Source organism: Salvelinus namaycush, chromosome 1, assembly GCF_016432855.1.
Source record: "Salvelinus namaycush isolate Seneca chromosome 1, SaNama_1.0, whole genome shotgun sequence".
Classification (NCBI taxonomy): Eukaryota; Metazoa; Chordata; class Actinopteri; order Salmoniformes; family Salmonidae; genus Salvelinus; species Salvelinus namaycush.
Genome location: NC_052307.1, coordinates 81,259,566 through 81,284,565, shown reverse-complemented (window position 1 = coordinate 81,284,565; position 25,000 = coordinate 81,259,566). Strand labels below are relative to the sequence as shown.

At 42.5% G+C, this 25,000-nt stretch overlaps 1 protein-coding gene across 2 annotated transcripts in view; it reads left to right on the top strand.

The window, feature by feature from the left end:
• The first annotated feature begins 1,878 nt into the window (after nucleotides 1-1,878).
• The window catches only part of coro2ba (coronin, actin binding protein, 2Ba), an 87,127-nt gene continuing 64,005 nt past the window's right edge, over nucleotides 1,879-25,000 (top strand). For both annotated transcript variants that reach the window (XM_038996188.1, XM_038996205.1), the window contains exon 1: nucleotides 1,879-2,029. In XM_038996188.1, coding sequence (XP_038852116.1) covers nucleotides 2,015-2,029 — 15 coding nt within the window. In that variant the 5' untranslated portion in view covers nucleotides 1,879-2,014. The remainder of the gene's footprint in view (nucleotides 2,030-25,000) is intronic.

Sequence of the window (25,000 nt, the reverse complement as noted above, 5' to 3'; positions counted from 1 at the left end):
GAGCTGTCCTGAAGGAGCAGAGTGCTAACTCTTGGCTCTGGCAGTGAGCTGCCCTGAAGTAGCAGAGTCCTAGCGCTTGGCTCTGGCAGTGAGCTGCCCTGAAGGAGCAGAGTCCTAACTCTTGGCTCTGGCAGTGAGCTGCCCTGAAGGAGCAGAGTGCTAACTCTTGGCTCTGGCAGTGAGCTGCCCTGAAGTAGCAGAGTCCTAGCGCTTGGCTCTGGCAGTGAGCTGCCCTGAAGGAGCAGAGTCCTAGCTCTTGGCTCTGGCAGTGAGCTGCCCTGAAGTAGCAGAGTCCTAGCGCTTGGCTCTGGCAGTGAGCTGCCCTGAAGGAGCAGAGTCCTAACTCTTGGCTCTGGCAGTGAGCTGCCCTGAAGGAGCAGAGTCCTAACTCTTGGCTCTGGCAGTGAGCTGCCCTGAAGGAGCAGAGTCCTAACTCTTGGCTCTGGCAGTGAGCTGCCCTGAAGGAGCAGAGTCCTAGTGCTTGGCTCTGGCAGTGAGCTGTCCTGAAGGAGTAGAGTCCTAACACTTGGCTCTGGCAGTGAGCTGCCCTGAAGGAGCAGAGTCCTAACTCTTGGCTCTGGCAGTGAGTTGTCCTGAAGGAGCAGAGTCCTAACTCCAACACTATGCATTTTAATATTTTCTAATAAATGGTAAAACACACTTTCCTTTCTCAACTATGGGTAGTGAAGTTAAGTGAAGTGACATGTATGGTGCTGGCTCTCAATAATGTCAGCATTTTGGATTAAGAAGTTCAGTACCGTGTCTGAGTACATGTGTGTGTGTGTGTGTTGTGCCATTTAATCATTCTATCTAAATATTTCTTACCCACTATACATTTCCAGAACAAGGTTTAAAGTGAACTGAATCCTGCCCTCCATCTTTCTCTCCATCACTCCTCTCTCCATCACTACCTCTCTCCTCTCTCTCCATCACTCCTCTCTCCTCTCTCTCCATTACTCCCTCTCTCTCCTCTCTTCATCACTCCCTCTCTCTTCTCTCTCCATCACTCCTCTCTCCATCACTCCCTCTCTCTCCTCTCTCTCCATCACTCCCTCTCTCTTCTCTCTCTCCATCACTCCCTCCATCTCTCTCCATCACTCCCTCTCTCTCTTCTCTCCATCACTCCCTCTCTCTTCTATATCCATCACTCGTCTCTCCTCTCTCTCCATCACTCCCTCCATCTCTCTTTCCATCACTCCCTATCTCACACTCTCTTCCCCACACACGCACTAGCTGACGTGCAGCCTTTTGGCACTCACAGCCCGGGCAGTAGACTGCGACACAGCACACAGCACGTTGGGCTCTGCCTCCCTCTCTCTCTCTTCCACTGCAGCCTTCTCCTGTCCCAGGCAACACCAATCCCTCCATCCCTCCATCCCTCTGCACATCAATAAGCTTCATTAGCTAGTCTGTAATCAGATTGGCAGAAAAAGAACAGGATGAGGGAGAGAGAGAGGGGAGTGCAGCCAGTGTGGGTGTGTAGGAGGGCTGAGAGGAGGGACAGGAGGGGGAGAGGGAGGGGAACTGAACGGAGCAGAGCAGAGCGTTTTCCTGTTGTAGTAACCAAACGCTGCCTCCCTCCTGTTACTTCACTGCAGCACTCGGCAACAGCAGCACTGGGCAACAGCAGCAGTGGCAGCAGCAGCACCAGCACTTAGCGGGAGACACACAGTAACCCGGCTTTTCCCCCTCCTCTCTCTCTCTCTCTCTCTCTCTCTCTTGCTCTCTCTCTCTCTCTGTGCGTGCTCAGCAGAGCTCTCCTCTCTCTCTCTCTCTCTCTCTCTCTCTCTCTCTCTCTCTCTCTCTCTCTCTCTCTCTCTCTCTCTCTCTCTCTGTGCGTGCTCAGCAGAGCTCTCCTCTCTCTCTCTCTCTCTCTCTCTCTCTCTCTCTCTCTCTCTCTCTCTCTCTCTCTCTGTGTGCGTGCTCAGCAGAGATCTCCTCTCTCTCACTCCTGCGGCGTATTACAGCTTTGGTTTAAGTGGACACCGGCCCGCTCCTCGCCCACTGCCTCTGCATGACTGTCACAAAGGTAAGAGGACAAACCCTTGAAGGAGGAGAGATGTGGGGGGGATCGAGACAGGACACTGCTGGTTTGGGGCTCAGCACTACTTGGGTTGCAATAGTTTCTGTTGTCTTGTACCGTACGTGTACTTCACACTAGCAGTCCTGTTACCAGGCAGGACTGGGACAGAGGGTTTCAGTTTAGCTCTACCTGGGATAGCTTCTCATGATGTAGTATTGTACTAGGGACATATGCCCTGCTGTACAGCTAGAGGAGCAGGTGGAAGAGCGTGCGTGTGTCTACTGGGGGTGAAAGTCAGGACCACAGTTGCAGGTCAGAACAGGGACACACAGCCGGGCTTTGACTTTAGCTGACAGTTTATATCATACAGTATTGTACTACACACTCATGAGAGGATGGGGATCTGGTGTGAGTTGACTAGGCGGTTGAAACTTGGGCTGTAGCAAGATACAGCAGGGTTTGAATTTAGCTGGTGGTTCTAGATCCAGTTAGAGTTCTGTGAGGTTCAGTACTGTAGATCTAGTTAGAGTTCTGTGAGGTTCAGTATTGTAGATCTAGTTAGAGTTCTGTGAGGTTCAGTATTGTAGATCCAGTTAGAGTTCTGTGAGGTTCAGTATTGTAGATCCAGTTAGAGTTCTGTGAGGTTCAGTACTGTAGATCTAGTTAGAGTTCTGTGAGGTTCAGTATTGTAGATCCAGTTAGTGTTCTGTGAGGTTCAGTATTGTAGATCTAGTTAGAGTTCTGTGAGGTTCAGTATTGTAGATCTAGTTAGAGTTCTGTGAGGTTCAGTATTGTAGATCTAGTTAGAGTTCTGTGAGGTTCAGTATTGTAGATCTAGTTAGAGTTCTGTGAGGTTCAGTAATGTAGATCTAGTTAGAGTTTTGTGAGGTTCAGTATTGTAGATCCATTTAGTGTTCTGTGAGGTTCAGTATTGTAGATCTAGTTAGAGTTCTGTGAGGTTCAGTATTGTAGATCTAGTTAGAGTTCTGTGAGGTTCAGTATTGTAGATCTAGTTAGAGTTCTGTGAGGTTCAGTATTGTAGATCTAGTTAGAGTTCTGTGAGGTTCAGTATTGTAGATCTAGTTAGAGTTCTGTGAGGTTCAGTATTGTAGATCTAGTTAGTGTTCTGTGAGGTTCAGTATTGTAGATCTAGTTAGAGTTCTGTGAGGTTCAGTATTGTAGATCCAGTTAGAGTTCTGTGAGGTTCAGTATTGTAGATCCAGTTAGAGTTCTGTGAGGTTCAGTATTGTAGATCTAGTTAGTGTTCTGTGAGGTTCAGTATTGTAGATCTAGTTAGAGTTCTGTGAGGTTCAGTATTGTAGATCTAGTCAGTGTTCTGTGAGGTTCAGTATTGTAGATCTAGTTAGTGTTCTGTGAGGTTCAGTATTGTAGATCTAGTTAGAGTTCTGTGAGATTCAGTATTGTAGATCTAGTTAGTGTTCTGTGAGGTTCAGTATTGTAGATCTAGTTAGAGTTCTGTGAGGTTCAGTATTGTAGATCCAGTTAGAGTTCTGTGAGGTTCAGTATTGTAGATCCAGTTAGTGTTCTGTGAGGTTCAGTATTGTAGATCTAGTTAGAGTTCTGTGAGGTTCAGTATTGTAGATCTAGTTAGAGTTCTGTGAGGTACAGTATTGTAGATCTTGTTAGAGTTCTGTGAGGTTCAGTATTGTAGATCTAGTTAGAGTTCTGTGAGGTTCAGTATTGTAGATCTAGTTAGAGTTCTGTGAGGTTCAGTATTGTAGATCTAGTTAGAGTTCTGTGAGGTTCAGTATTGTAGATCTAGTTAGAGTTCTGTGAGGTTCAGTATTGTTGATCTAGTTAGAGTTCTGTGAGGTTCAGTATTGTAGATCTAGTTAGAGTTCTGTGAGGTTCAGTATTGTAGATCTTGTTAGAGTTCTGTGAGGTTCAGTGTTGTAGATCCAGTTAGAGTTCTGTGAGGTTCAGTATTGTAGATCCAGTTAGAGTTCTGTGAGGTTCAGTATTGTAGATCTAGTTAGTGTTCTGTGAGGTTCAGTATTGTAGATCTAGTTAGTGTTCTGTGAGGTTCAGTATTGTAGATCTAGTTAGAGTTCTGTGAGATTCAGTATTGTAGATCTAGTTAGTGTTCTGTGAGGTTCAGTATTGTAGATCTAGTTAGAGTTCTGTGAGGTTCAGTATTGTAGATCCAGTTAGAGTTCTGTGAGGTTCAGTATTGTAGATCTAGTTAGAGTTCTGTGAGGTTCAGTATTGTAGATCTAGTTAGAGTTCTGTGAGGTTCAGTATTGTAGATCTAGTTAGAGTTCTGTGAGGTTCAGTATTGTAGATCTAGTTAGTGTTCTGTGAGGTTCAGTATTGTAGATCTAGTTAGAGTTCTGTGAGGTTCAGTATTGTAGATCCAGTTAGAGTTCTGTGAGGTTCAGTATTGTAGATCCAGTTAGAGTTCTGTGAGGTTCAGTATTGTAGATCTAGTTAGTGTTCTGTGAGGTTCAGTATTGTAGATCTAGTTAGAGTTCTGTGAGGTTCAGTATTGTAGATCTAGTCAGTGTTCTGTGAGGTTCAGTATTGTAGATCTAGTTAGTGTTCTGTGAGGTTCAGTATTGTAGATCTAGTTAGAGTTCTGTGAGATTCAGTATTGTAGATCTAGTTAGTGTTCTGTGAGGTTCAGTATTGTAGATCTAGTTAGAGTTCTGTGAGGTTCAGTATTGTAGATCCAGTTAGAGTTCTGTGAGGTTCAGTATTGTAGATCCAGTTAGTGTTCTGTGAGGTTCAGTATTGTAGATCTAGTTAGAGTTCTGTGAGGTTCAGTATTGTAGATCTAGTTAGAGTTCTGTGAGGTACAGTATTGTAGATCTTGTTAGAGTTCTGTGAGGTTCAGTATTGTAGATCTAGTTAAAGTTCTGTGAGGTTCAGTATTGTAGATCTAGTTAGAGTTCTGTGAGGTTCAGTATTGTAGATCTAGTTAGAGTTCTGTGAGGTTCAGTATTGTAGATCTAGTTAGAGTTCTGTGAGGTTCAGTATTGTTGATCTAGTTAGAGTTCTGTGAGGTTCAGTATTGTAGATCTAGTTAGAGTTCTGTGAGGTTCAGTATTGTAGATCTTGTTAGAGTTCTGTGAGGTTCAGTGTTGTAGATCCAGTTAGAGTTCTGTGAGGTTCAGTATTGTAGATCCAGTTAGAGTTCTGTGAGGTTCAGTATTGTAGATCTAGTTAGTGTTCTGTGAGGTTCAGTATTGTAGATCTAGTTAGAGTTCTGTGAGGTTCAGTATTGTAGATCTAGTCAGTGTTCTGTGAGGTTCAGTATTGTAGATCTAGTTAGTGTTCTGTGAGGTTCAGTATTGTAGATCTAGTTAGAGTTCTGTGAGATTCAGTATTGTAGATCTAGTTAGTGTTCTGTGAGGTTCAGTATTGTAGATCTAGTTAGAGTTCTGTGAGGTTCAGTATTGTAGATCCAGTTAGAGTTCTGTGAGGTTCAGTATTGTAGATCCAGTTAGTGTTCTGTGAGGTTCAGTATTGTAGATCTAGTTAGAGTTCTGTGAGGTTCAGTATTGTAGATCTAGTTAGTGTTCTGTGAGGTTCAGTACTGTAGATCTAGTTTGAGTTCTGTGAGGTTCAGTATTGTAGATCTAGTTAGAGTTCTGTGAGGTTCAGTATTGTAGATCTAGTTAGAGTTCCGTGAGGTTCAGTATTGTAGATCTTGTTAGAGTTCTGTGAGGTTCAGTATTGTAGATCTAGTTAGAGTTCTGTGAGGTTCAGTATTGTAGATCTAGTTAGAGTTCTGTGAGGTTCAGTATTGTAGATCTAGTCTGTGTTCTGTGAGGTTCAGTATTGTAGATCTAGTTAGTGTTCTGTGAGGTTCAGTATTGTAGATCTAGTTAGAGTTCTGTGAGATTCAGTATTGTAGATCTAGTTAGTGTTCTGTGAGGTTCAGTATTGTAGATCTAGTTAGAGTTCTGTGAGGTTCAGTATTGTAGATCTAGTCAGTGTTCTGTGAGGTTCAGTATTGTAGATCTAGTTAGTGTTCTGTGAGGTTCAGTATTGTAGATCTAGTTAGAGTTCTGTGAGATTCAGTATTGTAGATCTAGTTAGTGTTCTGTGAGGTTCAGTATTGTAGATCTAGTTAGAGTTCTGTGAGGTTCAGTATTGTAGATCCAGTTAGAGTTCTGTGAGGTTCAGTATTGTAGATCCAGTTAGTGTTCTGTGAGGTTCAGTATTGTAGATCTAGTTAGAGTTCTGTGAGGTTCAGTATTGTAGATCTAGTTAGAGTTCTGTGAGGTACAGTATTGTAGATCTTGTTAGAGTTCTGTGAGGTTCAGTATTGTAGATCTAGTTAGAGTTCTGTGAGGTTCAGTATTGTAGATCTAGTTAGAGTTCTGTGAGGTTCAGTATTGTAGATCTAGTTAGAGTTCTGTGAGGTTCAGTATTGTAGATCTAGTTAGAGTTCTGTGAGGTTCAGTATTGTTGATCTAGTTAGAGTTCTGTGAGGTTCAGTATTGTAGATCTAGTTAGAGTTCTGTGAGGTTCAGTATTGTAGATCTTGTTAGAGTTCTGTGAGGTTCAGTGTTGTAGATCCAGTTAGAGTTCTGTGAGGTTCAGTATTGTAGATCCAGTTAGAGTTCTGTGAGGTTCAGTATTGTAGATCTAGTTAGTGTTCTGTGAGGTTCAGTATTGTAGATCTAGTTAGTGTTCTGTGAGGTTCAGTATTGTAGATCTAGTTAGAGTTCTGTGAGATTCAGTATTGTAGATCTAGTTAGTGTTCTGTGAGGTTCAGTATTGTAGATCTAGTTAGAGTTCTGTGAGGTTCAGTATTGTAGATCCAGTTAGAGTTCTGTGAGGTTCAGTATTGTAGATCTAGTTAGAGTTCTGTGAGGTTCAGTATTGTAGATCTAGTTAGAGTTCTGTGAGGTTCAGTATTGTAGATCTAGTTAGAGTTCTGTGAGGTTCAGTATTGTAGATCTAGTTAGTGTTCTGTGAGGTTCAGTATTGTAGATCTAGTTAGAGTTCTATGAGGTTCAGTATTGTAGATCCAGTTAGAGTTCTGTGAGGTTCAGTATTGTAGATCCAGTTAGAGTTCTGTGAGGTTCAGTATTGTAGATCTAGTTAGTGTTCTGTGAGGTTCAGTATTGTAGATCTAGTTAGAGTTCTGTGAGGTTCAGTATTGTAGATCTAGTCAGTGTTCTGTGAGGTTCAGTATTGTAGATCTAGTTAGTGTTCTGTGAGGTTCAGTATTGTAGATCTAGTTAGAGTTCTGTGAGATTCAGTATTGTAGATCTAGTTAGTGTTCTGTGAGGTTCAGTATTGTAGATCTAGTTAGAGTTCTGTGAGGTTCAGTATTGTAGATCCAGTTAGAGTTCTGTGAGGTTCAGTATTGTAGATCCAGTTAGTGTTCTGTGAGGTTCAGTATTGTAGATCTAGTTAGAGTTCTGTGAGGTTCAGTATTGTAGATCTAGTTAGAGTTCTGTGAGGTACAGTATTGTAGATCTTGTTAGAGTTCTGTGAGGTTCAGTATTGTAGATCTAGTTAGAGTTCTGTGAGGTTCAGTATTGTAGATCTAGTTAGAGTTCTGTGAGGTTCAGTATTGTAGATCTAGTTAGAGTTCTGTGAGGTTCAGTATTGTAGATCTAGTTAGAGTTCTGTGAGGTTCAGTATTGTTGATCTAGTTAGAGTTCTGTGAGGTTCAGTATTGTAGATCTAGTTAGAGTTCTGTGAGGTTCAGTATTGTAGATCTTGTTAGAGTTCTGTGAGGTTCAGTGTTGTAGATCCAGTTAGAGTTCTGTGAGGTTCAGTATTGTAGATCCAGTTAGAGTTCTGTGAGGTTCAGTATTGTAGATCTAGTTAGTGTTCTGTGAGGTTCAGTATTGTAGATCTAGTTAGAGTTCTGTGAGGTTCAGTATTGTAGATCTAGTCAGTGTTCTGTGAGGTTCAGTATTGTAGATCTAGTTAGTGTTCTGTGAGGTTCAGTATTGTAGATCTAGTTAGAGTTCTGTGAGATTCAGTATTGTAGATCTAGTTAGTGTTCTGTGAGGTTCAGTATTGTAGATCTAGTTAGAGTTCTGTGAGGTTCAGTATTGTAGATCCAGTTAGAGTTCTGTGAGGTTCAGTATTGTAGATCCAGTTAGTGTTCTGTGAGGTTCAGTATTGTAGATCTAGTTAGAGTTCTGTGAGGTTCAGTATTGTAGATCTAGTTAGTGTTCTGTGAGGTTCAGTACTGTAGATCTAGTTTGAGTTCTGTGAGGTTCAGTATTGTAGATCTAGTTAGAGTTCTGTGAGGTTCAGTATTGTAGATCTAGTTAGAGTTCCGTGAGGTTCAGTATTGTAGATCTTGTTAGAGTTCTGTGAGGTTCAGTATTGTAGATCTAGTTAGAGTTCTGTGAGGTTCAGTATTGTAGATCTAGTTAGAGTTCTGTGAGGTTCAGTATTGTAGATCTAGTCTGTGTTCTGTGAGGTTCAGTATTGTAGATCTAGTTAGTGTTCTGTGAGGTTCAGTATTGTAGATCTAGTTAGAGTTCTGTGAGATTCAGTATTGTAGATCTAGTTAGTGTTCTGTGAGGTTCAGTATTGTAGATCTAGTTAGAGTTCTGTGAGGTTCAGTATTGTAGATCCAGTTAGAGTTCTGTGAGGTTCAGTATTGTAGATCCAGTTAGTGTTCTGTGAGGTTCAGTATTGTAGATCTAGTTAGAGTTCTGTGAGGTTCAGTATTGTAGATCTAGTTAGTGTTCTGTGAGGTTCAGTATTGTAGATCTAGTTAGAGTTCTGTGAGGTTCAGTATTGTAGATCTAGTTAGAGTTCTGTGAGGTTCAGTATTGTAGATCTAGTTAGAGTTCTGTGAGGTTCAGTATTGTAGATCTTGTTAGAGTTCTGTGAGGTTCAGTATTGTAGATCTAGTTAGAGTTCTGTGAGGTTCAGTATTGTAGATCCAGTTAGAGTTCTGTGAGGTTCAGTATTGTAGATCCAGTTAGTGTTCTGTGAGGTTCAGTATTGTAGAAAGAAGAACAAGTTAGAGGACCTGTTGGAGGCTGTGTTTGTACTGGATGCTGAAACTCTGGTAGTTGCCAGGTAGGTCAGAGCCTGGAGGATTCTGTGTGTGAAACTTGAAAGAATGGGAAAGGGAAAGGGGGATACCTAGTCAGTGGTACAGCTGAATGCATTCAGCTTGAATGTGTCTTACGCATTTAACCCAACCCTTCTGAATCAGAGAGGTTCAACCATGTGATTAGAAGCCTTAATCAAGGACTGTCCAGGCTGGTGCAGAGGTTGTGCTTTTTATCTGCCAGTCAAATGGTCACTCGGTAGGAAATATTATGACGAGTCAAAAGGTGAACTGAGTGAACTTTCAGGGACTTGCCAGTCTCTCAGGGTTTGGGACAGAGATACACTCAGTCTGTCTCCCACATGCATGTGGCTGCAGAAAGCACACACTGTCATCATTTGTAAACATCAGTGTGTTTCCCTATGTGTAAACATCAGTGTATTTCCCTATGTGTAAACATCAGTGTATTTCCCTATATGTAAACATCAGTGTATTTCCCTATGTGTAAACATCAGTGTATTTCCCTATGTGGAAACATCAATGTATTTCCCTATGTGTAAACATCAGTGTATTTCCCTATGTGGAAACATCAATGTATTTCCCTATGTGGAAACATCAATGTATTTCCCTATGTGTAAACATCAGTGTATTTCCCTATGTGTAAACATCAGTGTATTTCCCTATGTGGAAACATCAGTGTATTTCCCTATGTGTAAACATCAGTGTATTTCCCTATGTGTAAACATCAGTGTATTTCCCTATGTGGAAACATCAATGTATTTCCCTATGTGTAAACATCAGTGTATTTCCCTATGTGGAAACATCAATGTATTTCCCTATGTGTAAACATCAGTGTATTTCCCTATGTGTAAACATCAGTGTATTTCCCTATGTGGAAACATCAGTGTATTTCCCTATGTGTAAACATCAGTGTACTTCCCTATGTGTAAACATCAGTGTATTTCCCTATGTGGAAACATCAATGTATTTCCCTATGTGTAAACATCAGTGTATTTCCCTATGTGGAAACATCAATGTATTTCCCTATGTGGAAACATCAATGTATTTCCCTGTGTGTAAGCATCAGTGTGTTTCTCTAAGTGGAAACATCAATGTATTTCCCTATGTGGAAACATCAATGTATTTCCCTGTGTGTAAACATCAGTGTGTTTCTCTAAGTGGAAACATCAATGTATTTCCCTGTGTGTAAACATCAGTGTGTTTCTCTAAGTGGAAACATCAGTGTGTTTCTCTAAGTGGAAACATCAATGTATTTCCCTATGTGTAAACATCAGTGTATATCCCTGTGTGTAAACATCAGTGTGTTTCTCTAAGTGGAAACATCAATGTATTTCCCTGTGTGTAAACATCAATGTATGTCCCTGTGTGTAAACATCAGTGTGTTTCTCTAAGTGTAAACATCAATGTATTTCCCTGTGTGTAAACATCAATGTATTTCCCTGGGTGTAAACATCAGTGTGCTTCTGAAATGTTTGTCTGTGCGCAGCATCAATGTTGATTAGTTGTTAATTAGATTAATATTGTTTTACGAGATTAGTAGTGATTGCTGAGTTTGTATGTATGGGTGTGTGTGTGTGTGTGTGTGTGTGTGTGTGTGTGTGTGTGTGTGTGTGTGTGTGTGTGTGTGTGTGTGTGTGTGTGTGTGTGTGTGTGTGTGTGTGTGTGTGTGTGTGTGTGTGTGTGTGTGTGTGTGTGTGCATCCATATGCGGTAGTGTCTGGGTGGGTGAGTGTTTGTTTGACAGTCAGTCAAGTTGTTTGTTGGATGTGTGTGTTGCTGGTCGATGGCTGAGAGTAAAGCTTAGAGTCATCAGCAGGTTCGAGCGTCTTAATCAATTAAGGAGCAGAGAGAGAGAGAGAGACAGAGAGACAGAGAGACGGAGAGAGAGAGAGACAGAGAGAGAGAGAGAGAGAGAGAGAGAGAGAGAGACAGAGAGACAGAGAGACGGAGAGAGAGAGAGACAGAGAGAGAGAGAGAGAGAGAGAGAGACAGAGAGAGAGAGAGACAGAGAGAGAGAGAGACAGAGAGAGAGAGACAGAGAGAGAGAGACAGAGAGAGAGAGACAGAGAGAGAGAGAGAGAGAGAGAGAGAGAGAGAGAGAGAGAGAGAGAGAGAGAGAGAGAGAGAGAGAGAGAGAGAGAGAGAGAGAGAGAGAGAGAGAGAGAGAGAGAGAGAGACAGAGAGAGAGAGACAGAGAGAGAGAGACAGAGAGAGAGACAGAGAGAGAGAGAGAGAGAGAGAGAGAGAGAGAGAGAGAGAGAGAGAGAGAGAGAGAGAGAGAGACAGAGAGAGAGAGACAGAGAGAGAGAGACAGAGAGAGACAGAGAGGGAGAGGTGTTACAGTAAAATTAGCAGGCCAACTCCCATGCAGGGAATTAAAACCTGGGCCAAAATAGATCACCTAGACTCTGGACAACAGACACACACCACTTGAAGGTTTTGTGTCAGGATTCCATTGTAGAGAAGCACTAGCATCATCGCTAGACCCAGATAATGATGCCATATTCCAGTGAATTTATTCAGTGTGGGTGGTTGTTCACAGTGAAATGTGAAAAGTCATTTGTGTAGCCTAGAGTCTTAGAAGGGGTTCTGGTGAGAATCACACACTTACAGGAGGGATTGTGGGTAGTCCCTGTCAGAGAATGAGAGGAGGAGGGAGATGAAGAAAGGGAGAGTAGGTGGAAGACAGTGGAGAAAGGAGGGAGGGAGGAAGTCTGAGGGGAGTAAGACAGTGGAGAAAGGAGGGAGGGAGGAAGTCTGAGGGGAGGAAGACAGTGGAGAAAGAAGGGAGGAAGGAAGTCTAAGGGGAGGAAGACAGTGGAGAAAGGAGGGAGGAAGGAGGTCTGAGGGGAGGAAGACAGTGGAGGAAGGAGGGAGGGAGGGAGGAAGTCTGAGGGGAGGAAGACAGTGGAGAAAGGAGGGAGGAAGGAAGTCTGAGGGGAGGAAGACAGTGGAGAAAGGAGGGAGGGAGGAAGTCTGAGGGGAGGAAGACAGTGGAGAAAGGAGGGAGGGAGGGAGGAAGTCTGAGGGGAGGAAGACAGTGGAGAAAGGAGGGAGGGAGGAAGTCTGAGGGGAGGAAGACAGTGGAGAAAGGAGGGAGGGAGGGAGGAAGTCTGAGGGGAGGAATGGGGAGGATGGGGTGTGTCTCTATGGTTCTGCCCAGTGACAGTCACTCTGTGGAGGGGTGTGTGTGTGTGTGTGACCTTGGGGATCCAGGGGAGTGTTATCTCCTGACTGGGCTAAACAGCCTGGGTGCCCAGAGACAATGATAAGTGCACATCAGGCAGAGTGAGGGTGTGAAGGGTAGCGGTAGCCATGATGTCCTGCTAGCAGTAGCCATGATGTCCTGCTAGTCCTACACACACACACACACACACCTCCCTTGACCTCCCCCAGCCTCCCCCGGCCTCCCCCGACCTCCCCCGGCCTCCCCCGACCTCCCCCGACCTCCCCCAGCCAAACCCGGACGACACTGAAGTTACAAACAATGAGTCAAACCCTCCTCTACATGTGGAGTTACAAACAGGCACACCTGGGGACAGTCTAGATAGACACACTGGCACGAAGAACATGGTTAAACAGCCACACTGGTTACAGATGTTGGGGCATTACACAGGCAATGTGTAACGTTGAAATAAGCCTCTAACATATTCTGGTGTACATAACAGTATCAGTGTATATTTTTCGAGAAATCGCATAAAGAAAAATCCTATACATCCTATACATAATTTCATGTATTCTTTTTTGGTTTCGTAAAACATTTGCCACCAATGACTTAGGGTGATATCAAAACACTTTAATGGTGGGGGACTATGTTCTAACCTGCTGTGTGTGTGTGTGAGTGTTCGCGTGTAGATCGGTAGCAAAGGGAAGGATGAAAGATGACCATGCATCAGTAAATGTATGTAGGTACAGGTGTGTGTGGTGGGTAAAGCGGATGGCCTTTGAACGTAAGCAAACGTGTCTGTGTGTATGTTTGTTCATCTGTGCAAACATTGTATGTTCATGTCTGTTTGTTTACCTTTATTTAACTAGGCAAGTCAGTTAAGAACAAATTCTTATTTACAATGACGGCCTAGGAACAGTGGGTTAACTGCCTTGTTCAGGGGCAGAACGACAGATTTGTACCTTGTCAGCTCAGGGATTCGATCTTGCAACCTTTTGGTTACTAGTCCAACGCTCTAACTACTAGGCTACTTGCCATGTGTTCATATCTGTGTTTTCATGTCTGTGTGTTCAAGTCTGTGTGTTCATGTCTGTGTGTTCATGTCTGTGTTTTCATGTCTGTATGTTCATGTCTGTGTGTTCATGTCTGTGTGTTCAAGTCTGTGTGTTCACGTCTGTGTGTTTATGTCTGTGTGTTCATGTCTGTGTGTTCATGTCTGTGTGTTTATGTCTGTGTGTTCATGTCTGTGTGTTCATGTCTGTGTGTTCATGTCTGTGTGTTCAAGTCTGTGTGTTCAAGTCTGTGTGTTCAAGTCTGTGTGTTCAAGTCTGTGTGTTTATGTCTGTGTGTTCATGTCTGTGTGTTCATGTCTGTGTTTTCATGTCTGTGTGTTCAAGTCTGTGTGTTTATGTCTGTGTGTTCATGTCTGTGTTTTCATGTCTGTGTTTTCATGTCTGTATGTTCATGTCTGTGTGTTCAAGTCTGTGTGTTCAAGTCTGTGTGTTTATGTCTGTGTGTTCATGTCTGTGTTTTCATGTCTGTGTGTTCATGTCTGTGTGTTCATGTCTGTGTGTTCAAGTCTGTGTGTTCAAGTCTGTGTGTTTATGTCTGTATGTTCATGTCTGTGTGTTCATGTCTGTGTGTTCATGTCTGTGTGTTCATGTCTGTGTGTTCATGTCTGTGTGTTCATTTCTGTGTGTTCATGTCTGTGTGTTCATGTCTGTGTGTTCATTTCTGTGTGTTCATGTCTGTGTGTTCATGTCTGTATGTTCATGTCTGTGTGTTCATGTCTGTGTGTTCATGTCTGTATGTTCATGTCTGTGTGTTCATTTCTGTGTGTTCATGTCTGTGTGTTCATGTCTGTGTGTTCATGTCTGTGTGTTCAAGTCTGTGTGTTCAAGTCTGTGTGTTCATGTCTGTGTGTTCATGTCTGTGTGTTCATGTCTGTGTGTTCATGTCTGTATGTTCATGTCTGTGTGTTCATGTCTGTGTGTTCATGTCTGTATGTTCATGTCTGTGTGTTCATGTCTGTGTGAGTGAAATCTCAACATTTTCACTAATGAGCACATTCAACTTGATGTTAGTTCTCAAGGAAAACCCTGCAGCTGGCAGCTGCTCCCGTCTCACAGTTGAAAGTTGAAAGAAGAATCAACTCTACAGTATCTGTAGTGTTCTGCTTCTCAATCACCCACTGAGATGCCCTCCAACCACGGGGATAGATGCTAGCTTCTCCATCAATCGTTGCCCAGAGTTACCCTGCGTGAGTTCCTGCTTGGCTTGGAATCTCTGAGGGCTCTGGGGAACACACGTAATGGCCGCCATGGGACCGCTCAGCACAGGAAACTGACCCTTCCAGAAGGTTGAGGTCATTCAGTCCCACTGCCAACTTGCGGAGACTGTGGCTTGGGGAGCTTGAGTGCCGTTTGAAATTCAAAGCAGAATCCAAGCTGGAGACATGTATTCAAATAAACAAAGTGTTGAAATGTGCAGTGGCACACTAGGCAACCCGAAAGGCAAGCGCTAGAAGTGATACAGACCTCTTGTGTGTTGATATTGAATACCCTGTTCCTCCAACTGCTGGGATTCTCAGAGAAAGCTAAAACGCATACTTGTTTTTGGTTGGATACCACAGACACAGCTGTGTGCCAGGATTTGGAAGGAGGGAGGGAGGGAGGGAGGGAGGGAGGGAGGGAGGGAGGGAGGGAGGGAAAGCTAGCTGGGGGGGTCAGTCCCAGATTTGGAGAGCTCTATTGTTCAGGTAGACATCTATACACCAACACTCAAGGGAGTCAGCGTAGTGATCACTGACATACACACACACACACACGCGCACACACACACACACACACACACACACACACACACACACACACACACACACACACACACACACACACACACACACACACACACACACACACACACACACACACACACACACACATACAGAAATACAGAAATGATTCAGGGAAAATTCACACACATACTTGTGCCTTTTCTAATGAAGAAAACAGCCGTTACAGTCAGCCTTTAACCCTGAGTGGCGTTCAATTCTCATGTTTACTTAGCTTGTGTTTACAATTCAGCTTCTGCAAACATCCCAATTATGGGATTGTCACATGATAATCTGGTCTAAAGTACCCATGTGGTTAGAGTGTAACGTGTGTAACGCTGAGAGTCGGGAAGCAAGTTCAGGGAGTGAATACATTTCATGAATAAACGAAACATAACAAGAAACACAAATAACGCTCAGACAAGAAACAGAAACAGAAACATTGACGACTGGGGAAGGAACCAAAGGGAGTGACATATATAAGTGACATATATAGGGCAGGTAGTCAAGGAGGTGAAGGAGTCCAGGTGAGGGTCATAATGCGCTGTTGCACGTAACGATGGTCACAGGTGTGCGCCATAACGAGCAGCCTGGTGACCTAGAGGCCGGAGAGGGAGCACACCTGACATAGAGTCTGACAGCTGCAGTCTGTTTATGACATAGCTTCAACTGGAAGTTGTGTTTTGTTTCTCCAATGGAATCTTATGGCATAATCAAATATGTGCTCATATGGACATCCCAATACTCTGACAGAATGATATATTTTCATACCAGTAGCAGGATTTACTGGGAAAATTTGTCCAAATAAATGAAGCAGAATATATTCCCACCCTTTGCTAAGGCCTCGTCAGCCACATAATAAATCTTAACTGAGTCTGATTCAGACTTTGGGCCAATTGTCAAGTTTAATGTGTGATACACCCACTGGTGGCAAGGCAGACACACTATACTGGAGCTTCAATGGGTCAGCCAAGCAACTGTAGGCCACCGTTCTCTGATAACCTGCTGAGTGATAGAGCCAAGACAATGATAGAGCCAAGACAATGATAGAGCCAAGACGATGGTAGAGCCAAGACAATGATAGAGCCAAGACAATGGTAGAGCCAAGACGATGATAGAGCCAAGACGATTATAGAGCCAAGACAATGATAGAGCCAAGACGATGGTAGAGCCAAGACAATGATAGAGCCAAGACGATGGTAGAGCCAAGACAATGGTAGAGCCAAGACGATGATAGAGCCAAGACGATGGTAGAGCCAAGACAATGATAGAGCCAAGACGATGGTAGAGCCAAGACGATGGTAGAGCCAAGACAATGGTAGAGCCAAGACAATGATAGAGCTAAGACGATGATAGAGCTAAGACGATGGTAGAGCCAAGACGATGATAGAGCCAAGACAATGGTAGAGCCAAGACGATGGTAGAGCCAAGACGATGATAGAGCCAAGACGATGATAGAGCCAAGACGATGGTAGAGCCAAGACGATGATAGAGCCAAGACAATGATAGAGCCAAGACGATGGTAGAGCCAAGACAATGGTAGAGCCAAGACGATGATAGAGCCAAGACGATGATAGAGCCAAGACGATGGTAGAGCCAAGACGATGATAGAGCCAAGACAATGATAGAGCCAAGACGATGGTAGAGCCAAGACAATGGTAGAGCCAAGACGATGGTAGAGCCAAGACAATGATAGAGCCAAGACGATGATAGAGCCAAGACGATGGTAGAGCCAAGACGATGATAGAGCCAAGACGATGATAGAGCCAAGACGATGGTAGAGCCAAGACAATGATAGAGCCAAGACAATGATAGAGCCAAGACGATGGTAGAGCCAAGACGATGATAGAGCCAAGACAATGGTAGAGCCAAGACGATGATAGAGCCAAGACGATGATAGAGCCAAGACAATGATAGAGCCAAGACAATGATAGAGCCAAGACAATGATAGAGCCAAGACGATGGTAGAGCCAAGACGATGATAGAGCCAAGACAATGATAGAGCCAAGACAATGGTAGAGCCAAGACGATGGTAGAGCCAAGACAATGATAGAGCCAAGACGATGATAGAGCCAAGATGATGATAGAGCCAAGAGGGAGAGAGAGAGAGAGAGAGAGAGAGAGAGAGAGAGAGAGAGAGAGAGAGAGAGAGAGAGAGAGAGAGAGAGAGAGAGAGAGAGGAATTCCTCATCATGAGGAATTGGCTATCCAAAATGGGGATATGTGGAGAAATCACTTTGCAAACCTCTACAGCAATATAACAAAAAGCCCAGAACAAGAAGATATACAAGAAAAATCACAAATCCTTGAATCAGCAGTCAAAGACTATCAGAATCCTGTGGCTACCCCAAATACAGAAGAAGAATTATTGGAAAAACTATGCACACTCCATCCCAAAAAGGCCTGTGGTGCTGATGGTATTTTAAATGAAATGATCAAATATACACACCACAAATTCAAATTGGCTATACTCAAATTCTTCAACATTATCCTCACTGCAGGTATTTTCCCTGATATTTGGAACCAAGGATTGATCACACCAATCTATAAAAATTGAGACAAATTTGACCCAAATAAATACAGAGGAATTTTTGTTAACAGCAACTTGGGGAAAATTCTCTGCCGTATCATAAATAGCAGACTACATCATTTCCTTGATGAACACAACGCAGAAGCCAGATTGGATTTCACTTTCTTTTTTTGTACAACAGACCACATTTACACCCTCCACACTCTAATTGACAAACAAGTAAACCAAAACAAGGGCACAATCTACTCGTGTTTTGTAGATTTCAAGAAAGCATTTAATTCAATATGGCATGTACTGTATCTAGGACTAAATATCAGCAAGACAGGTAGCTTTCACAGGGCTGTGAATGAGCTGAGAGACAAAGCAAGAAGAGCATTCTATGCCATTAAAAGGAACATTAAGATTGAAATTCCAATTAGAATCTGGCTCAAAAATGTCCAATCAGTTATAGAACCAGTTGCTCTATATGGCAGCGAAGTATGGGGTCCACTCTCTAACAATGAACTCATCAAATGGGACAAACATCCAGTCGAAATACTGCATGCAGAGTTTTGCGAGACATTATTGCAAGGTGCAAAGAAAAACTCAAAATAACACGTAGAGCAGAATTGGGCCAATACCCCCTCCACATTCAAATAGAAAAAAGAGCCATCAAATTTTACAACCATCTAAAAACAACTGACCCCAAAACCTTCCATCACACAGCTCTACAATGTCAAGAGATGAAACAAGAGAAGTGCCCCTCAGCCAACTGGTTCTGAGGATCAGTTCACTAACCTAAACCAACCCCATAGAGCCTCAGGACAGCACTCAGAAAATCTGGCCCAACCAAATCATCACAAAGCAAAAAGTAAAATATATCACCTATTGGAAAGAAACCACTAAAAATCAAAGTTTACTTCAATGCTATTTGGCTCTAAACAGACAGTACATGGTGACAGACTATCTGACCACTGAGACTGATAGAGAACTGAGCAAAACACTGACTAGGTACAGACTCAGTGAGCACAGTCTGGCTATAAACAATTATTGTTGTCTATCAACAATGACAAGCCACCAGGGTCTGACAATCTAGATGGAAAATTACTGGGGATAATCGCAGACGATGTTGCCACTCCTATTTGCCACATCTTAAATTTAAGCCTACTAGAGAGCATGTGCCCTCAGGCCTGGAGGGAAGCTAAAGTCATTCCTCTACCCAAGAATAGTAAAGCCCCCTTTATTGCCTCAAATAGCCGACCAATCAGCCTGTTACCAACCCTTAGTAAACTTCTGGAAAAAATTGTGTTTGACCAGATACAATGCTATTTTACAGTAAACAAATTGACAACATAACTTCAGCATGCTTATAGGGAAGGACAGTCAACAAGCACAGCACTTACACAAATTACTGATGATTGGCTGAGAGAAATGTATGATAAAATGATTGTGGGGGCTGTCTTGTTAGACTTCAGTGCAGCTTTTGACATTATTGATCATAGTCTGCTGCAGGAAAAACTTATGTGTTATGGCTTTACACCCCCTGCTTTAATGTGGATAAAGAGTTACTTGTCTAACAGAACACAGAGGGTGTTCTTTAATGGAAGCCTATCAAATATAATCCAGTTAGAATCAGGAATTCCCCAGGGTAGCTGTTTAGGCCCCTTGCTTTTTTCAATTTTTACTAACGACATGCCACTAACTTTGAGTAAAGCCAGAGTTTCTATGTATGCGGACGACTCAACACTATACATGTCAGCTACTACTGCGAGTGAAATGACAGCAACAGTCAACAAAGAGCTGCAGTTAGTTTCAGAGCGGGTGGCAAAGAATAAGTTAGCCCTAAATATTTCTAAAACTAAAAGCATTGTATTTGGAACAAAACACTCACTAAACCCTAAACCTCAACTAAGTCTTGTAATAAATAATGTGGAAATTGAGCAAGTTGAGATGACTAAACTGCTTGGAGTAACACTGGATTGTAAACTGTCATGGTCAAAAAATATTGATGCAGTAGTAGCTAAGATGGGGAGAAGTCTGTCTATACTATAGCGATGCTCTGCCTTCTTAACAACACTATCAACAAGGCAGGTCCTACAGGCCCTAGTTTTGTTGCACCTTGACTACTGTTCAGTCGTGTGGTCAGGTGCCTCAAAAAAGGACTTAGGAAAATTGCAATTGGCTCAGAACAGTGCAGCACGTCTAGCCCTTGGATGTACACAGAAAGCTAATATTAATAATATGCATATCAATCTCTCCTGGCTGAAAGTGGAGGAGAGATTGACTTCATCACTACTTTTATTTATGAGAGGTATTGACATGTTGAATGCACCGAGCTATCTGTCTAAACTACTGGCACACAGCTCGGACACCCATGCACACCCCACAAGACATGCCACAAAAGGTCTCTTCACAGTCCCCAAGTCCAGAACAGACTACGGGAGGCACACAATACTACATAGAGCCATGACTACATGGAACTCTATTCCACATCAAGTAACTGACGAAAGCAGTAAAATTAGATTTCAAAAACAGATAAAAAAAACACCTTATGGAACAGCGGGGACTGTGAAGCAACACTAACATTGGCACACACACACACACACACACACACACACACACACACACACACACACACACACACACACACACACACACACACACACACACACACACACACACACACACACACACACACACACACACACACACACACACACACACACACATAAGATAGCATACGCACTATACATACACATGGATTTAGTACTGTAGATATGTGGTAGTGGTGGAGTAGGGGCCTGAGGGAACACAGTGTGTTGTGAAATCTGTAAACGTATTGTAATGTTTTGAAATTGTATAAACTGCCTTAATGTTGCTGGACCACAGGAAGAGTAGCTGCTGCTTTGGCAGGAACTAATGGGGATCACTAATAAATACAAAAATACAAATACAATTAGAGACCGGTCGTCACAGGCAACCTGGCTGCCCAGAGAGGACAGGCTGTGCTCACTCTGCTCCAGGGGAGAGGTAGAGACAGAACTGCATTTCCTATTACTCTGTGACAAATACTCAGACCTAAGAGAATATTTCTTTCACAAAATTATAATTCAATACAAAGAATTCTAAACTATAAAAGATTAATCTAAAATCTAATATTTATTGAGTGAAAAGCCAAAATGTGCAGTTTTGGCAGCAACATATGTGTCCTCCTGCCACAACCTGATGGACAGCCAGTGAAAAGTGCAATGTAATGTCAATAATATTCCCCATTTAGTTTTGTTTTGGCTTTCATACCATGTCATGTGGCTTCTCGGTCATGTTGAGACTGGTCTACTATTATTGTTTTAATGTATTATTATTCTCATTAATATTGTTGTTGTAGTTGCTGTTAATGGTAATCACATTTCCACTATTACTATTGTTATTGCTGTTGGTCCCACCAAGTATGTATACTTTGACAATGTAAGTAATTTAACTTGCCATGCCAATAAAGTCAATTGAATTGAATTGAATTGATAAAGAGAGAGAGAGATATATAGAGAGAGAGAGACAGAGAGAGAGAGAGAAAGAGAGAGACGGGGGAGGATGGATAAAGAGAGAGAGGAATAGAGAGGAGGTCACGAGAAGTGCAATAATTCTGAGAAGACATTCAGATCTGATGAGCTCATTGCCTGTCTGAGTGTTGCCTCACAGCACTCTCTGTGTGTATGTGCGTGAGTGTGTGTGTTTATGTGTGTGAGACAGAGGAAGACAGAGATACAGTATTGTGCCTGTGTGAAAAGTCAGGGAAAGTGTTTGTGTGAGTGTGTGATTCTCCATTCCTCTAAGAACTTTGTTTACATATAATTCATCGTCCTAAAATATGACTTCTACAGAAGGATGGACAAAAGTACATTCTGGTAACACAAGGGGAACCATTCCACTCCCTATTCTAAAGACCGTAGTCCTTTTCGGAGTGCCCATGGGGACCCTACAGGAAGAAAGATCCGGGGACCATGTCATTTATAAATACCCTCATGTGGAAAAAGGGACGAAGGAGAAAGTGGCCGTTTTATGATTGTGCCATTTCCCCTCCAGCTGAGATTCCAGACTCCGTGTTCCTGTGGTGAGGTGTGTCTCTGTCTGTCACTCTGTCCGTATGTCTGTCCGTATGTCTGTCCATGTGTGCGTGTGTCGGTCTGTCCCTGTGTCCGTCCGTGTGTGCGTGTGTCCATCTGTCCATGTGTGCGTGTGTGTTCCTGTGTCTTCCAGCTATCAGGTCACAGGATGTACTTCCTGTTTGTATCAGTAGGGCACTGGTGGATGAGAGCATTGAGACAAGGGGGATGAACAGCAGCTGGGGGGACTCTTTCCTACACTCTATCTCCAAAGACCCCCTATCTGTCTCTGCATCTGCCTCTCTCTCTCTCTGTGTCTCTCTTTGTCTCTGTCTCTCTCTGTCTCTCTCTCTCTCTCTGGCTCTCTCTGTCTGTCTCTGTCTCTGTCTGTCTCTGTCTGTCTCTGTCTGTCTCTGTCTGTCTCTGTCTGTCTCTGTCTCTCTCTGGCTCTCTCTGTCTTTCTCTGTCTTTCTCTGTCTCTGTCTGTCTCTGTCTGTCTCTGTCTGTCTCTCTCTGTCTCTCTCTGTCTCTGTCTCTGTATGTCTCTCTCTGTCTCTCTCTCTCTCTTTTCACTTTGTCTCTCTCTCTGTCTCTCTCTATCACTGTTCTCTGTTTCTGTCTGCTCCTGTCATTCTCTTGTGTTTTCCTTTTCTCTCTCACCCCTCCCATGTGTTACTTAATTTACTGTTCCACACACCTGCTCACACACACACACACACCGACACACACACTTCTTCTTCTTGATCCCTCTCTTTGACCCTGTCCCCAGGGGAGCCTTAAAGCTCTAATGGTCATCATGACTGGGGCAGTAATCTATAACTTTGTGTGAGAAGCTCCTGCCACAATGGAACAGGCTGGGCTTTATTGTGATTGCATAATATCATACTATTACCCACATAGACCTATTGATCATAATCATGTCATTGCATTGGGACATAATTAGGGGGTTGGTTTTGGGGCCAAACATGTTTGTGTGCTTTATGCTAAATTAATCAAACATTATATTTACTTTTTCCAATGTATTTGGTGAATTAGAATGTAATACTTCAATGGTCAAAATATCATGACATATTATAACAAAAACTGCATTTAAGCCACCTGGGGAACATGAGCTGTATCTGACTCCTGACTGTGAGGTAAAGATTAGCAGAGCCTTATGACTGACTCCGAGTTACAGTGTGTAAGACATGTAGAGTATTTAACAATAGCATTGGTTTTGAGGCATCAATGGGAATGTGTCACCACCAGAGAGGACCAGTTCTGTTAAACACATCTCCCATGATTGATCCGGCTTTCTTTACGGGCGTAGATCATAGAGGTAGACCAGGAAGCATATGTCATCTGTTTCCACCTGATCGGAATCTGCTGGGAAAACGCTATTCCCAAGTATTCCCAGTCCGAGATATATTTGATGAGCAATGCATCTGAAAAGTTCCTTGGGTCACAGCAGAAGAATAAAGACAGACATGTATTACTGACAGAGTAGGAAGACAGTCATGTATTACTGACAGAGTAGGAAGACAGACATGTATTACTGATAGAGTAGGAAGACAGTCATGTATTACTGACAGAGTAGGAAGACAGTCATGTATTACTGATAGAGTAGGAAGACAGTCATGTATTACTGACAGAGTAGGAAGACAGTCATATATTACTGATAGAGTAGGAAGACAGTAATATATTACTGACAGAGTAGGAAGACAGTCATGTATTACTGACAGAGTAGGAAGACAGTAATATATTACTGACAGAGTAGGAAGACAGTCATGTATTACTGACAGAGTAGGAAGACAGTCATGTATTACTGACAGAGTAGGAAGACAGTCATGTATTACTGACAGAGTAGGAAGACAGTCATGTATTACTGACAGAGTAGGAAGACAGTAATATATTACTGACAGAGTAGGAAGACAGTCATGTATTACTGACAGAGTAGGAAGACAGTAATATATTACTGACAGAGTAGGAAGACAGTCATGTATTACTGACAGAGTATATAGACAGTCATATATTACTGACAGAGTAGGAAGACAGTCATGTATTACTGACAGAGTATATAGACAGTCATATATTACTGACAGAGTAGGAAGACAGTAATATATTACTGACAGAGTAGGAAGACAGTCATGTATTACTGACAGAGTATATAGACAGTCATCTATTACTGACAGAGTAGTAAGACAGTCATGTATTACTGACAGAGTAGGAAGACAGTCATGTATTACTGACAGAGTAGGAAGACAGTCATGTATTACTGACAGAGTAGGAAGACAGACATGTATTACTGACAGAGTAGGAAGACAGTAATATATTACTGACAGAGTAGGAAGACAGTCATATATTACTGACAGAGTAGGAAGACAGTCATATATTACTGACAGAGTAGGAAGACAGTCATGTATTACTGACAGAGTAGGAAGACAGTCATGTATTACTGGCAGAGTAGGAAGACAGTCATGTATTACTGACAGAGTATATAGACAGTCATGTATTACTGATAGAGTAGGAAGACAGTCATGTATTACTGACAGAGTATATAGACAGTCATCTATTACTGATAGAGTAGGAAGACAGTCATGTATTACTGACAGAGTAGGAAGACAGTAATATATTACTGACAGAGTAGGAAGACAGTCATATATTACTGACAGAATAGGAAGACAGTCATGTATTACTGACAGAGTAGGAAGACAGTAATATATTACTGACAGAGTAGGAAGACAGTCATATATTACTGACAGAGTAGGAAGACAGTCATGTATTACTGACAGAGTAGGAAGACAGTCATGTATTACTGGCAGAGTAGGAAGACAGTCATGTATTACTGACAGAGTATATAGACAGTCATGTATTACTGACAGAGTATATAGACAGTCATCTATTACTGATAGAGTAGGAAGACAGTCATGTATTACTGACAGAGTATATAGACAGTCATCTATTACTGATAGAGTAGGAAGACAGTCATGTATTACTGACAGAGTAGGAAGACAGTAATATATTACTGACAGAGTAGGAAGACAGTCATGTATTACTGACAGAGTAGGAAGACAGACATGTATTACTGACAGAGTAGGAAGACAGTCATGTATCACTGACAGAGTAGGAAGACAGTCATGTATCACTGACAGAGTATAAAGACAGTCATGTATTACTGACAGAGTAGTAAGACAGTCATGTATTACTGACAGAGTATATAGACAGTCATCTATTACTGACAGAGTAGGAAGACAGACATGTATTACTGATAGAGTAGGAAGACAGTCATGTATTACTGACAGAGTAGGAAGACAGTCATATATTACTGATAGAGTAGGAAGACAGTAATATATTACTGACAGAGTAG